The 14,360-nt window shown below is 46.9% G+C and overlaps 1 protein-coding gene across 1 annotated transcript; it reads right to left on the bottom strand.

The window, feature by feature from the left end:
* Positions 1–13,085: 13,085 nt before the first annotated feature.
* On the bottom strand, positions 13,086–14,354 carry LOC112415131 (uncharacterized). The gene has a single exon (XM_024767951.1). It carries the CDS (start codon positions 14,352–14,354, stop codon positions 13,467–13,469), a length of 888 nt encoding a protein of 295 aa, XP_024623719.1. The 3' UTR covers positions 13,086–13,466.
* Positions 14,355–14,360: the final 6 nt, after the last annotated feature.

Below are 14,360 nucleotides of genomic sequence, written 5' to 3'. Positions count from 1 at the left end.
TGTGCAAATTTCCTTTTGCTGCTCACTGAAATCCCTGGCTCCACCCAGAACTTGTGGCAGTGAGTCCCTTGTTCTGCGCCCTTTTCTCTGAGGCTCAGAGAGGGGAGATGAGCCACCCACAGTGCCCAGCTCATAAATGGAAGGATCTGGACTGGTATCCACATGGGTCTGCATCCTGCATTGAGTGTGTTCCCCTCATGCCTTCAGCAGAACCATTAGTAACACGAGGAGCCAAGGCAGACACTGGAGAGGATCACGAGTGTGTCTGGCCCAGATTCTGCTCTATAATGACAGGCCTCCGCGGCTGCCTGGGAAATCCTAACCGGATATTAATTTCACCACCGTCAATGGCCTTCATAATATTTTTGTTTTAAAAAATTATGATTCCAAGTAAGAAGATCAAGTACATTATTAGTTCCTGTGATCTCAACTCTCAGATGAATTCATGCAGTTTAGTGCCTCCTAATGCAGTCAGGTGGAAGTTGCAAAGCAGGCTGTGTCGGACATAACAGATTTCTAAATGAACTTGATTAATATAAACACAGTGTTGGGGGCAAGGGCAGGCTCTACTGAGTGGAGATGATATCTGATTGTCTTTGGATGGTCAGGGCCCAGTAGAGTGTCTAGCTAGAGGTAAATACTCAATATGTTGGCCAGACTGAATTAGTCAGTGTGCACAAAGGTTTCTCATCCTTATGTCCTTAAAAGGAAAAGATGCCCCAGTTTTTCTGGTGTTTCAATGCAACATAGCAAAGCTAGCCCCTCATTTGTGAAGATGCTTTCAAGCTTAGCAGCTTAGCAGCTATGACATGATGTAATTGCACCAGGAAGACCCCTCATCTTGTAAGGTATCTGACCAGTTCATAACAATCCACATTTTCTGAGACCTGCCCTCTCCCCACAGTGGGGAGCCATTTGTTAGGACAGGGCCCCTTCCTTTCTCCTGGCCACAGGGCATGGTACCAGGGTGAATAAGATACCTGAATTGGGCTCATCCAATTCTCTTTCCAAGGGACTAAGCATTGGGGTTCAGCAGTTCTGCTTGGTTTCTAGTGTGACTGGGATGAGGAAAATAACAAAATTTGGGATCCATACTGTAGCCCTCTTGTGCCATGTGCCTGTATAGATAGAGAAAACCAATCTGTAGAGGGCAAGATTGCTTGGGAGAAAGAAGAGATGAGGGCTGGCTCCAGGCAGCCATGTTTGCACCATGTGATCTTGCCTTTGACCACAGCTGACTGGACCCACGTGGCAGCAGATCCAAGTCTGGCCAGTGAGACCTTCCCCCAGGAATTTCTCCATGGCTGGAACTACACATGTGGCATTTGGAAACTAGGGAGCAGACATGTTCTAGACCAAAGAAACAGAGAATCTGGTCTGCACGCAGCCTGGGAAAAGCATGTCTGTGACAAATGATGGCGAGAAAGGCCTTCGTTGGTCCCCAGAGTGCTCTTCTCCCTCCTTCTGGGCCCGCTGGCATTCCTGCTTGTGGGTTCCAGGAGACACAGTGGGGTCTTTCAAGTGAATTCCTTTTTTTTTTTTTATAAATATATTTATTTTATTTTTGGCTGCATTGGGTCTTCGTTGCTGCACGTGGGTTTTCTCTAGTTACAGCAAGTGGAGGCTGCTCTTCGTTGCACTGCATGGGCTTCTCACTGTGGTGGCTTCTCTTGTTGAAGAGCATGGGCTGTAGGCGTGTGGGCTTCAGTAGTTGTGGTGCGTGGGTTTCAGTAGTTGTGGCACATGGGCTCAGTAGTTGTGGCTCGCGGGCTTAGTAGTTCCGTGGCATGTGGGATCTTCCCCGACCAGGGCTTGAACCCATGTCCCCTGCACTGGCAGGTGGATTCTTAACCAATGCGCCACGAGGGAAGCCCCGTGAAGTCCTTTTTTATTTAAGGAGCTTGAGTTGACTTTGTTACCTGCAACCAAAAGAGTTCTAACTGATTCTCAGGACTCCCATGCCTTGTGCTAGGCCTCCTGAAGCACCCATTACTTTTGGATTCGGTGAGATGTGACAGTGCCCTTCTGGTAAATTCATATTCTCGTCACTTAAGCTAGTTTGAATACGTCTTTGCTGTTTGTCTCCAAAAGAGCTTCCACTTCCAGAGTCCCTTCCACTTCATTTTAAATGCTGCATAGTATTTCATCCCAGAGAGAAATCTTAATTTTCACAACCATTCCCCCTTCATTGCAAGACCCCATACTGGGAACTGTGGTAGTTTAATGATAGTAGAATTCATAGATACTAGAATAGGGTTTCCCTGGTGGCGCAGTGGTTAAGAATCTGCCTGCCAAGGCAGGGGACATGGGTTCGAGCCCTGGTCCCCGAAGATCCCACATGCCACAGAGCAACTAAATCCTTGCGCGACAACTACTGAGCCTGTGCTCTAGACCCTGCGAGCCACATGCCTAGAGCCCGTCCGTGCTCTGCAACAAGAGAAGCCACCACAATGAGAAGCCTGCGCACCGCAACAAAGAGTAGCCCCCGCTCTCCACAACTAGAGAAAGCCTGCAGGCAGCAACAAACACCCAACATGGACCAAAAAAAAAAAAAAAAAGATACTGGAATAAAGGCTAGAGATCAAGAAAGACTTCATTCTTAACATATACACACTACTGTGTATAAAATAGATAACAAGGACAAGGACTACTGTACAGCACAGTGAACTACACTCAATATCTTGTAATAATCTATAATGGAAAAGACTCTGAAAAAAGAATATATGCATACCGAACATATACTGAATCACTTTGCTGTACACTTGAAACTAACACAACATTGTAAATTAACTACACTTCAATTAAAAAAGAAAGACAGATGGGGACTTCCCTGGCGGTCCAGTGGTTAAGACTTCGCCTTCCAATTCAAGGGGTACGGGTTCGATCCCTGGTTGGGGAGCTAAGATCCCACATGCCTTGCAGCCAAAACACCAAATATAAAACAGAAGCAATGTTGTAGCAAATTCAATAAAGACTTTAAAAATGGTCCACATCAAAAAAAAAAAGAAAGGAAAAAAGATTTCATTCCATATGAACTTTGAATGTATTGCCTATGCAAATGAATAGATGCATGAAAGTCTTCACAATGGAGCTGTAATCTGTGTTGACTGTTGAACAACAAGCAGGATGTTTTTCTAGAAGAGAAAAATGTAAGGAAAGGGGAATTCCTAATAGAGGGACAGCAAAAGCAAAGGTGTAGAGGCAAGAAACAGAAGTGGATTATGGAACAGACTTTTTTATCTAGAAAAAGGAGCTGGCATCTCTAAATTCGAACCTGCATTAGATTAACAGTCCCAAATATTAAGGTATACTGGTCATCCAAATAAAGTCCAACTTTTAAAAAAATTAAAATAAAAAAAAAAGAAAAGGAGTTGGGAAGTGACAAAGTCAAGATTTAAACCCAGGCCTGTCTGGCTCCTACGTGCTCACGAGTGACCACTGTCCCTTTTGCAGGGATCTGGGTCCCTTTGGATTTGGGGCAGATTGCTTCCCACTTGGGGTCTGTTAAAGGAGGATTGAAGTAGATGATACCTAAGGCTCAGTCTAGGCTTACATCCTGTGAATCTAAGTTCCAACTGACCACATTTTGTTTGCCGGCCACCCTGGATCTGGTGGATCAGATGAGCCTTTCAAGGATAGGAGATTTTGCAGGGTTTCTAGGAATTTCTAAGAAAGCTCTAAGTTTCTCAGAGGCAACCAGGGACTTGTTTCGAGGCCCAGGCTCCATCTCAGAACGCTTTTGAGATGGGAGTACAGCCTGCAGGCTCAAAGCACTTGACCTCCTGGCCCAAGAACATATATTACATCCCACTGGGGGAGAAATGCCCACCAGGGAATTCCAAGAGCCATTTCCAGGCACATCCAATGGCAAACTGTGAGTAACAGGATTCCTCTGAAAGGACCCACTCCAGGGATGATAAACTGGGGACTGAGGGCCCACTCGGGCCCTCTGGCCTGTTTCAGCAGCACCGTGTTCACTAAAAACTTTGGACTACTTGACACACATTTAAAAATGGGAGATTTCCAGATTTCTAGATTCTCATGAAAAATGGAAAGACCTGACAACACTGGGCCCTTATTCCCCCGACCCGCTGGACCCTGGTTGCCCCTGTGTGGTGGCGCCTGCCTCACCCTGGAGTTCCCACTCGCCTCACACACCTCACCAAGTCAGCCTGGCCCCTGGAGGCACGTGAGTTTGAGACCCTTGATCTAGGTCAACTCTCTGGTTTTATAGGTGAAGAAACGGAATCCTTGAGAGGGGAAGGGATTTAACTAAGGTCACAGAGACTGGAGACTCCAGCTAGTTTCCAAGCTCTGACTTCCAATCCTGTGTTTCTTTCAGAGCGCAAGCCAGGAACGAGAAAACCAGCAATCCCTGTGCCTGTCGTGAAGGTTGAGGGTCTGCTGTATGCCAGGTGCCTCTCGCAGAATGAAGTAGCAGTTCCCGCCAGGCCACTGTCCCCAGTCTCAAGTAACCCCCCACCCCCAGCCCCATCCCAACAGGTTTGGGAATCCCTGCTATTTTCTCACTCAGAAAGGTCCAGCTGTCAGAAGAGAAATACCCTGGGCCCTTCCTTCTTTACCGCTCAGCATTTGGCCATGGCTCCCTGTAGGAAGCCTGCCCTGGCACTCCGAGGCTGAGATCCATCATGCCTGCTATGAGTTTTAATTCTTGTGCTTCCCTCATCAGGGCATTTAACACTGAATTGCAGGTAACAACAACAAAGACATCAACAAAATAGATACTATTTGATTAGACATTTACAGTGTGCCTAACAATACCCACTCATCTCTGTAAGAACCCCCTAGGCTCCGGGAAGTAAAGTAAATTGACCCCAGATCTCACGGCTGGAAGGGGATTCAGGCCTCCTTGCCTGACAAGAAGCTGATGCTCTTCCTATTTTCTGTACCTCAGTTGCTAGAAAGGGGTTTTCAGAATCAAGGGAGACCTGAAGCCCTGAGGTTGTGGGTTTACCCCATCACCTCAACTTTCCAGGTTCTGCACATGAATCTTACAATGTCAGGCTGCACAGATGGGGAGCTTGGGAGTCGCCCTAGGAGGGAACCGCAAGGGGCTTGGCAGGGGTTTTGTAAATGTGAACGGCGGATTGCAAGCTTCTGCATGTGTCCCGTCCACCACCACCCCCCGCCCCCAACCCCTCACCCCAGCTCAGGACTGAGGTGAGTCACCACTAACCAGTTTGGATTGACACCCCAAATTTCTGAGCCAGAGTGGAGGTAAGGCTCATTTAGCTAAACTCTGGTAATTTACATGATAATTCTTATTTCAAAATCTAAGTTCTAGGGGACTGCCCTCGTGGTCCAGTGGGTAGGACTCCAGGCTCCCAATGCAGGAGGCCTGGGTTCGATCCCTGGTCAGGGAGCTAGATCCTGCATGCATGCTTCAACTAAGAGTTCACATGCTGCAACAAAGATCCCACGTGCTGCAACTAAGTCCTGGTGCAGCCTAAATAAATAAATAATTTAAAATCTAAGTTTTGGACTTCTGAATAAATTTCTGTTGTTGTAAGCCCCCTGCCCAAATTCTATTTATATCCCACCCCTCCCCCCCAATAAAAAACACCTTGTGAAAGCACATTGGCCCAACAAACTGTCTCCTTCTATTTCCAGCCTCACGTATAAAATCAGTTGATCATTTAAAAACTTCTGCTATGTTTGATGTGCAAAGATGTTCATCTGAGTGCTGACTCTAACAGCAAAGAAAAAGAACACAACCTAAATTTCCAACATGGAAACTGATTAAAGAGTCAAGGTACTATACAACCACGCAGTAGGAAACTCTGCAGGGAGTGAAGATATGTACTTATTTTATTTTTTAATGTTTATGTAATGACTCGAAAAGTACTCATGATATTATGGATTCCTCATTGCTTTTCAAATTACAAAAGTAATCCCTTTTCACTATAAAAATAAAATAAAACACTCCAGAAACGTTTAAGGTAAGAGGTGAAGCTGCCCCACAAACATACCTACCTCCAGCCCCAGTGGTAACATGCAGTGTATTCAGGATGTACCGGTACTTTAAGAATCAGAATAAAATTGTATATATTCATTAGTATCACGTTTTTTAAAAACCTATGCATTGGAATAGAAAAAAAGCGTATTTATACATCCATGTTCATAGCAGCATTATTCACAATAGCTAAATGTGGAAGTAACCCATGTGTCCGTCAGTGGATAAATAGATAAGTAAAATATGGTCTATCCATACAACGGAATATGAGTCAGCCTCAAAAAGGAAGGAAATTCTGACATACGCTACAACATGGATGAACCCTAAGGACACTATGCTAAGTGAAAGAAGCCACTCACAAAAAGACAAATACAGTATGATTCCACTTATATGAGGCACTTAGAGGAGTCAAAATCATAGAGACAGACAGTAGATTGGTGGTCGCCAGGGGCTGGGAAGAGGAGGGAATGGGGAGTTATTGTTTAATGAGTACAGAGTTTCAGCTTTACAAGATGAAAAGAGCTACAGAGATGGATGGCAGTGATGGTGGCACAACATTATGAACGTATTTAAAACCACTGAACCGTACACTTAAAAATGGTTAGGGTGGCAAATTTCATGTTATGTGTATTTTACCAAGATAAGAAAAAAATGGAGGAAAAAAGGCTAGACAAAAATACAACATTTTAGTACTTTTGTTTGGGTGATGGGGCTGTGGGTAATTTGTTTTTCTTTTTCTTTCTGCTTTTCTTCGTTTTCCAAATAATCCTTTTTGGGAAAAATGAACAATAAAAATAAAAATGATAGATTGAATCTTTTCTCTTTCTTCATCTTACTTCACCCAAGAATCAGTACTAGTTCAAGATTCCGTTTGTGTAGAATTTGGCTGCATCCAAGCCAGGTTGACCACCACCATGGCAAGCCATAATAATGAGTTACCTTTTTTGAGCCAGCTTGTTGGTAAGGAAACTGAGGCTCAGAGGATGTCAGTGATGTGGGAAAAGCCCGAGATAGAGACCCAGCATGGCGATCCATGGGAAGTCACCCTGTGGTCTCTCCATTGAGGTCAGTTCAGTTCAACAAACATGTTTTGTTTTGAGCACCGAGGGTGCGCCAGGATCTGTGTCCTGTGCCAAGGGCTGGGGAACGGGAGTGACCCAGGGACCATCCTGCCTTATAGTCTGGTTGTGCTGACACAGAGTGCTCAAAAGGAGCTGGTGGTTGGGCCACATGTTACGGTGGAATCTCCAGCTAAAAGCTTAACTCAACCCAAGCACCATCACCTTTGTTCATGCAACCAACTGATGATTTCCAGTTTTCATGATTAGAAACAGTGCTCCAGTGAACATTCTTGAACCTACATCTTTTTTTTAAATAAATTTATTTATTTTATTTTATTATTTATTTTTGGCCGCATTGGGTCTTTGTTGCTGCGCGTGGGCTTTCTCTAGTTGCTGTGAGCAGGGGCTACTCTTCCTTGCAGTGTGTGGACTTCTCTTGTTGTGGAGCACGGGCTTCAATAGCTGTGGTGCACGGGCTTAGTTTCTCCGTGGCATGTGGGATCTTCCTGGACCAGGGCTCGAACCCGTGTCCCCTGCATTGGCAGGCGGATTCTTAACCACCGCGCCACCAGGGAAGCCTATTCCTGAACGTACATCTTAGAGCGCAGCTGTGCTTATTTCATCATTTCATTCCAACAAATGAAATTGCTGGATCAAAGGGTAAGTGTATTTCCTACACTTTTAAAACATATTGCCCTTGACTGCTTTCCAGAAAGTTGCACTAATGTACCCTCTCAGCAGCAGGGTATAAGGGTCCTCTTGGGCCCTTGCAGCCATAATGGCAGTTAGCAAAATATTTGCTAATTTGATAGCCAAAAATGATTTTTTTCATAGATTCATTCAAGTATTTATGAGTCACATGCACTGTGCTGGTCAGTGGAGATACTGTGGGGACAAGATAGGAGGAGTCTCTGCCATGGGAGCCTCTGTCTAGTGGGAAAGAAGACAATTTAAGGAGTAACTATTACCTTGAGAAGTAGTGGTGTCAGAGGTGTTGTGAAAAGGGGAAAGGAGCAGCTTTGGGCACTACTGGAAACATAGGAGGAGTTAACTACTTATGGTGTCTGGGGAAGCCACATTTAAACAGAGACCAATCAGTACACTGGAAATAGTATTTGGTTTTTATAGGCCATTTGCATTTCCTCTTTTTGTGCGTTGCTTCCTTGTGTCCTTTGCACATTTTTTCCTTTAGGGTTTTCTTAAAAAAAATTTTTTTTAAATTAAAGTAAGATTCACATAACATAAAATTCAACATTTTTGGACTTCCCTGGTGGTGCAGTGGTTAAGAATCCTCCCACCAATGCATGGGACACGGGTTCAAGCCCTGGTCTGGGAAAATCCCACATGCCACGGAGGAACTAAGCCCATGTGCCACAATTACTGAAGCCCGCGCGCCTAGAGCCTGTGCTCTGCAACAGACGAGCCACTGCAATGAGAAGCCCCCACACCGCAACGAAGTGTAGCCCCCCACTCGCCGTGACTAGAGAAAGCCTGCGCGCAGCAACGAAGACCCAACGCAGCCAAAAATAAATAAACTTATTTTTTTTAATGGTTCCTTTAAAAAAAAAACACCATTTAAAAAAAACTTTTTATTTTATATTGGACTATAGCCAATTAACAACGTTGTGATAGTTTCAGGTGCACAGCAAAGGGACTCAGCCATACATATCCATGTATCCATTCTCCCTCAAACTCCCCTCCCATCCAGGCTGCCACATGACATTGAGCAGAGTTCCCTGTGCTATACAGTAGGTCCGTGTTGGTTATCCATTTTAAATACAGCAGTGTGTACATGTCGACCCCAAACTCCCTATCTCTTTCCCCCACCCTTCCCCAAACTCACCGTTTTAACAGACATAATTCAGTGGCATTTACTACATTCACAATATCGTGCAGTGTGGAGTTCTTTTTTTACTTATTTATTTTGAAAAATTTCAAGTTCACAAAATGTTTAAAAAGCAATAAAACAGGGACTTCCCTGGTGGTGCTGTGGTTAAGAATCCACCTGCCAGTGCAGGGGACATGGGTTTGACACCTGGTCCAGGAAGATCCCACATGCCGCGGAGCAACTAAACCCATGCACAACTACTGAGCCTGTGCGCCACAACTACTGAAGCCCACGTGCCTAGAGCCCGCTCCGTGACAAGAGAAGCCACCAAAATGAAAAGCCCGCATGTTGCAACGAAGAGTAGCCCCGCTCACCACAACTAAAGAAAGTCCGTGCGCAGCAATGAAGACCCAATGCAGCCAAAAAAAGATAAGCAGTAAAACAAATACCCTAATTTGGGGGATGTTTACTTTTTAATTGCACTTTAAGAACTCTTTCCATGTTAAGGATATTAACTCCTTCTCTGGCTTCTGGAGCCAATTTTCTTTGGTTGGCCACTTGTCTTTCACGTACGTGTGTGTGCATGCGTGTGCACGTGTGACAGTTTATCATCTGCCATGTTTCTTGTCCCCATGTCACCAGTGGCACCATAACTCTCCTTCAGTTAATTAGGAACAAAACAGAAAATCCTCATAGATTTGCATATAGAAAAAATAAAACAATTACATAGAAAGTTTTTTTGCTTTTTTTTGTTCCCGATTAAGTGAAAGAAAGTCCTGCTGGTGACAAAGAGGCAGGATATAAGCCTGATGATAAACCACGGCCCATAGGGTCCCTGTCAGGCCCTGGAGACCACAGCACAGAGGGGTCAAGATAAGCCGGGTGGGGGTGGGGAGGCAGGAATTCCTGGGCCTCTTTTCAGGCTCCTCAGTGAAGCTCAAAAAGCTAGGCCTCCAGAACAGGCAGATGATTTGCACACTTCCCAGTCACAAAGGAAACCCAATAGTCAAGAAAGAAAAGAGGCCCAGGGTTCGGTGTTAAGAGACTGGCTGTTAGACTCAGGGAGGGCTGTACTCGACTTGGACCCCACCCTCCACCAGTGCAGGCTTGGACGAACCACCTAACTTTCCAGTTACCTTACCTATAAAAAGAGGGCAGTAAGCCTATCCTCAGAGGAGGGCTGGGGGCACTAAACTTCTGGCACAGTTCACCCAAAGCTACACTGTCTGTCTGGCTCCAAACCCTGAGCTCCGCTCCTGCACGAGGTGCCATGATGGCTCAATGAATGACCTTCCTACTGTTATTAGGAAGCCAGACACAGCCCAGCACTGAAGAGTCAGCCAAGGAAGCGCACTGGCGTCACAGGCCTTCTGAGCAAGCCTGATAAAGGTGAGAAGGGTGCTTTCTTCTTGTCTGGCAGAAACGAGGGTGCCCCTCCATCACCCCCTCTTGTTGGGTCCCTGGCTCATGGCCAATCACTCAACCAAAGCCTGGCAGTCTGGGTTCATGGGGAAGGCCCCAGGAGCGGCCGGGGTCTAGGTGCCACTTTGTCTTATGCACACTCGGCCATCCCTGTCCCTTCCTCATCTGGCAGTTCCCCAGTGCCCTTATCAGTAAGATGAGAACCCCAGAGTAGGTACCTCACAGGGGAGTTTCAAGAATCACAGAGGGTAAACCAAGTAATGCTCTCAGTACCACACCTGACAGTTAGTGTTCAATAAATGTTCACTGTTATTGTTAACCCCCTGTTCCAAAACAGGAACACCGAAACATGTTGGGAAGAAAATATATTGTTATGAGGCAAGATTATAAAGCAGTATATAAAACAGGACCCAATTATTTAAAACAAAAAAAAATTACACATATGTAGAAGGAGAAAAAGACCAGAAGGATATGTTGGCAGCACTTAACTCTTGGTGATGAAATTATAAGGAATCTTTTTTTTTCTTTGTGTTTTCATGTATTGTCTACATTTTCCTGCAATGCACATATCACTTTTGCAATCGGGGGGAAAAAAATAAGCATTGTGAGAGATGAGAGGAGCTATCACTTGGATCTGGGCTTGTGGAGAGGATACCCCAGAGGAAGTGGGGTTTGAGCAGGGCTTGGAAGGATGGGAGAATTTGAAGAATGGGGGAGGAGAGCCAGGAGAAGCCTTTTTCATGTCCTTGTTTTTTTTTGTCTGTCTCCTCCCCTAGGCTGTGGGCTCCTTGAGGGCACGGTCCATGGTCTAATTTGTTCACTGCTGTATCCCTAGCATCTAAAACAAATTTAAAAAAATCCGAAGAACTGGTGCTTAGTAGGTGCTCAATAAATACGGATCTAGTGAGCAAGTAACCTTGAAGCTCCACTTAGCTTGGGAGACAAGGATGCTCTCAGTTTGCTGTCCAGCTGGTGCACTGCCAAAACGGAGGTGCGTGGTTTCCATGGCAACAGAAGAGAGCCTGCCAGGCCAGCAGCAGGAGGCAGACGCAGGGATTGTGAGCTCTGCATCTTGTCAAGGTGCGGCCTGGAAATTGGGAACATGGCGGTGGGCTCTTTCAACAGATGTTGAGGGAAGAGAAGGAGCTTCATAATACAGTTAACTTAGTTGTTCACTGGACAGGTTTGTCAAATCAGTGAATGCTCAGGTAAGTAGTTCAGGTCTTTGAAGGAGGTTGGGAGGCTCTTAGTGGGTGGAAGGCTAGGGACTCCGGAAAGTTTGGTTCTAGTCTGAACCTTGCTGTGTGACCTTGGACAAGTTACTCAATCTCTCTGGGCTTCAGCATGTTTATTCATAAAATGGGAGGTTTGATCAGCTCTAAAATTGCTCATAAAAAGACGTGTGTGGTAGTAATATAAAATGGTGCAGCCACTGTGGAAAACAGTTAAACAAAGAATTATCACAGATTATCATATGATACCAATTCCACTAGTAGGTATATACCCAAGAGAACTGAAAACAGATACTTAAACAAATACTTGTACTCAAATGTTCATAGTGGTACTATTCACAATAACCATAAGACCATCAACGGATGAATAGATAAAGGAAAGGTAGTATATCCATATTGTGGAATTCAGCCATAACAAGGAATAACAGTGCTACAACGTGGATGAACCTCGAAAACATTATGCTAAGTGAAAAGAGCCAGACTCAAAAGATCAAATATTGTATGATTCCATTTATATTAAATATCTAGAACAGGTAAATCCACAGAAACAGAATGCAGATTGGTGGTTGCCAGGGGCTGGAGGAAGTGGGGATTGGGGACAGAATTTTCTTTTAGAAACGGAAATGTCTTCGAACTTGACAGAGGTCTTGTTTGCACAATATTGGGAATGTAGTAAGTGCTGCTGAATTACACACTTTAAAATGGTTAATTTTATGTTATGTGAATTTCACCCCAATTCAAAAAAAAAGAAAGAGAAAGAGCCTAAGATATAGGCAAGACTGAAGGTTCAGTTATAGATGAAATTGGGAGATCATCACAGGCCTCCTACACAATTACACCGCCAACGTGACATGCAGGAAAAAGCTCCCAGTTGCGGTCAGGACTGGGATCTGGATCTGTGTCTGGCCACTTCCTCATGGTGGGATCCTAGGCCAATCACTCAAGCTCCCTGAGCCTCAGGCTTCCCTCTCTGCAAAATGGGGCTGGTGCATCTTCCCTGTTTTCCTCAGAGCACTGTGGATCAGTGATCTGAGAGCACTCTGTGAACCCACGTTCACAGCATGACCCCTCTGGGAGGAACATCTCAGCACCCTCTTTTCTAAGCTCGGCAGACTGAGAACCAATTCCTCGTTCATGTGGAGACACTGAGGGGGTTCAGAAGCCACCGGCAAGGAAGGGGCACACCCGGGTTAACCGGTTGGATTTCTGGCTCCACCACTATCTGTGTGGCCTTGGGCAAGCCATTCATTTTCCTGTTTCTTCATTGGTAGAATGGGAATATATTTACCTTGGAGAGAGTCTGTGTGTATACTGTAGGCCCTCAATAATCAGATCCCTCTTTCTTTCTTTCTTTCTTTTTTTTTTTGCGGTACGCGGGCCTCTCACTGCTGTGGCCTCTCCCGTTGCGGAGCACAGGCTCTGGACACGCAGGCTCAGCGGCCATGGCTCACGGGCCCAGCCGCTCCGCGGCATGTAGGATTTTCCCAGACTGGGGCACGAACCCGTGTCCCCTGTATCGGCAGGAGGACTCTCAACCACTGCGCCACCAGGGAAGCCCCAGATCCCTCTTTCTTTGTGGCTGCTCTCAAACACAAAAATTGCCGGTCCCCCGAATCCACCAAAGAATCTGAGCTGTGGGTCAGAGAGGTTAGGGCACTGGCCCGAGGTGGCACAGCTAGTTTGGGCTTAGAACACAGATCGCCTGGCTCCGGGTCCGGGGAACTTCCCTCAGCCCTCTAAGCTTCATCATTTATTTTCTCCAACAGGCATTTGGCAACTACTACGACCTAGGAAGTGCGGAGTTGTGTAAGGAGAGACACCCAGCCCAGAATTATGTGCTGTGCAGACCTCACCACTTCAAGAGACAGGTGTTGCTGTCTCCGGTTTACATATTAGGAAACTGTGTTTAACTAAGGCTCAGAGAGGCCAAGTGACCGTCACCAAAACACTCAACCAGAGAGCACAGGTGTCGAATTCGAACTCTGGTCCTCCCGCGGCGCCACCCCCGGAACCCGTGGGCACGCGTGGCTCTGCGCAAGCTGGGCGCGCGGCGGTGGGAATCCCGAGCGGAGCTGGAAGCCTGGCCCGTTCATTTGCATGCTAATACCCAGAATGCTTTTCCCCCGCACACCGCTTTTCTTAATGGAAGCGCTCAGTTTGGAACCGTGGAAAGTTTGGAACACATACTTCGCTCCCTCTTTGCAACTGTGGGAACTTCCCGCCCGCACACGCGGTGCCTGCAGCCCAGGGCTCCAAGTTGGGCTGCCTGGCAGCGGCCGCCAGCTCTTCCCAAGCAGATGAACCTCTGTGTCCAACCCGCGCGCGGCAGCATCTCCCGGACGGCCGGGACAAAGCGGCCAGGCCCGCCGGCGGGGCTCACGGCCCGAGCGCTCGGCGACTCGCTGGGCTGCGGGCGCCGGGGATGCTCCCGACCTCAGGAGGCCAAAGGGTGCTCCCTGGAGGGTCCAGTACCCCCATTTCCCTGGGGTGCGCGGGGACCCCTGCCCCTTCCCATCGCCCTTGCCTCTATGTTGTCGCCTCCCGGAGCTGGTTACTTTCCGCTCCCTGGGGCACAAAGCTTGGCGTGTGGCGGTTTGGGGGAGAGGGTGGACGATGGCCTCGTATCCCCAGCTCTCCCGGGCGCGCAGCCCCTTCGGTTCAGTCAGTGCGCGGGGTCCAGAAGCAGCTCCGAAGGTTCGGCCTGCCCCCAGCCAGGACCCCGAGCCCTCTCTGGGGTTGGTAGCGGGGAAGCGCTTGCAGACAACTTCTGGGGATTTCGGGCATCGAAGGGGGGCTCCGAAGGGTAACCAACGCCCGCTCGACTTACGGGTGCACATCGCTGG

This window comes from Neophocaena asiaeorientalis, unplaced genomic scaffold (assembly GCF_003031525.2).
Source record: "Neophocaena asiaeorientalis asiaeorientalis breed wild unplaced genomic scaffold, Neophocaena_asiaeorientalis_V1.1 scaffold828, whole genome shotgun sequence".
NCBI lineage: Eukaryota > Metazoa > Chordata > Mammalia > Artiodactyla > Phocoenidae > Neophocaena > Neophocaena asiaeorientalis.
Note: the sequence above shows the minus strand (reverse complement) of the source record. Positions and strands in the feature narration are given on the sequence as shown.

Excerpts from the sequence above, each read along its gene's own strand:
- LOC112415131 (XM_024767951.1), bottom strand. The coding sequence starts at position 14,354 with ATGTGCACCCGTAAGTCGAGCGGGCGTTGGTTACCCTTCGGAGCCCCC.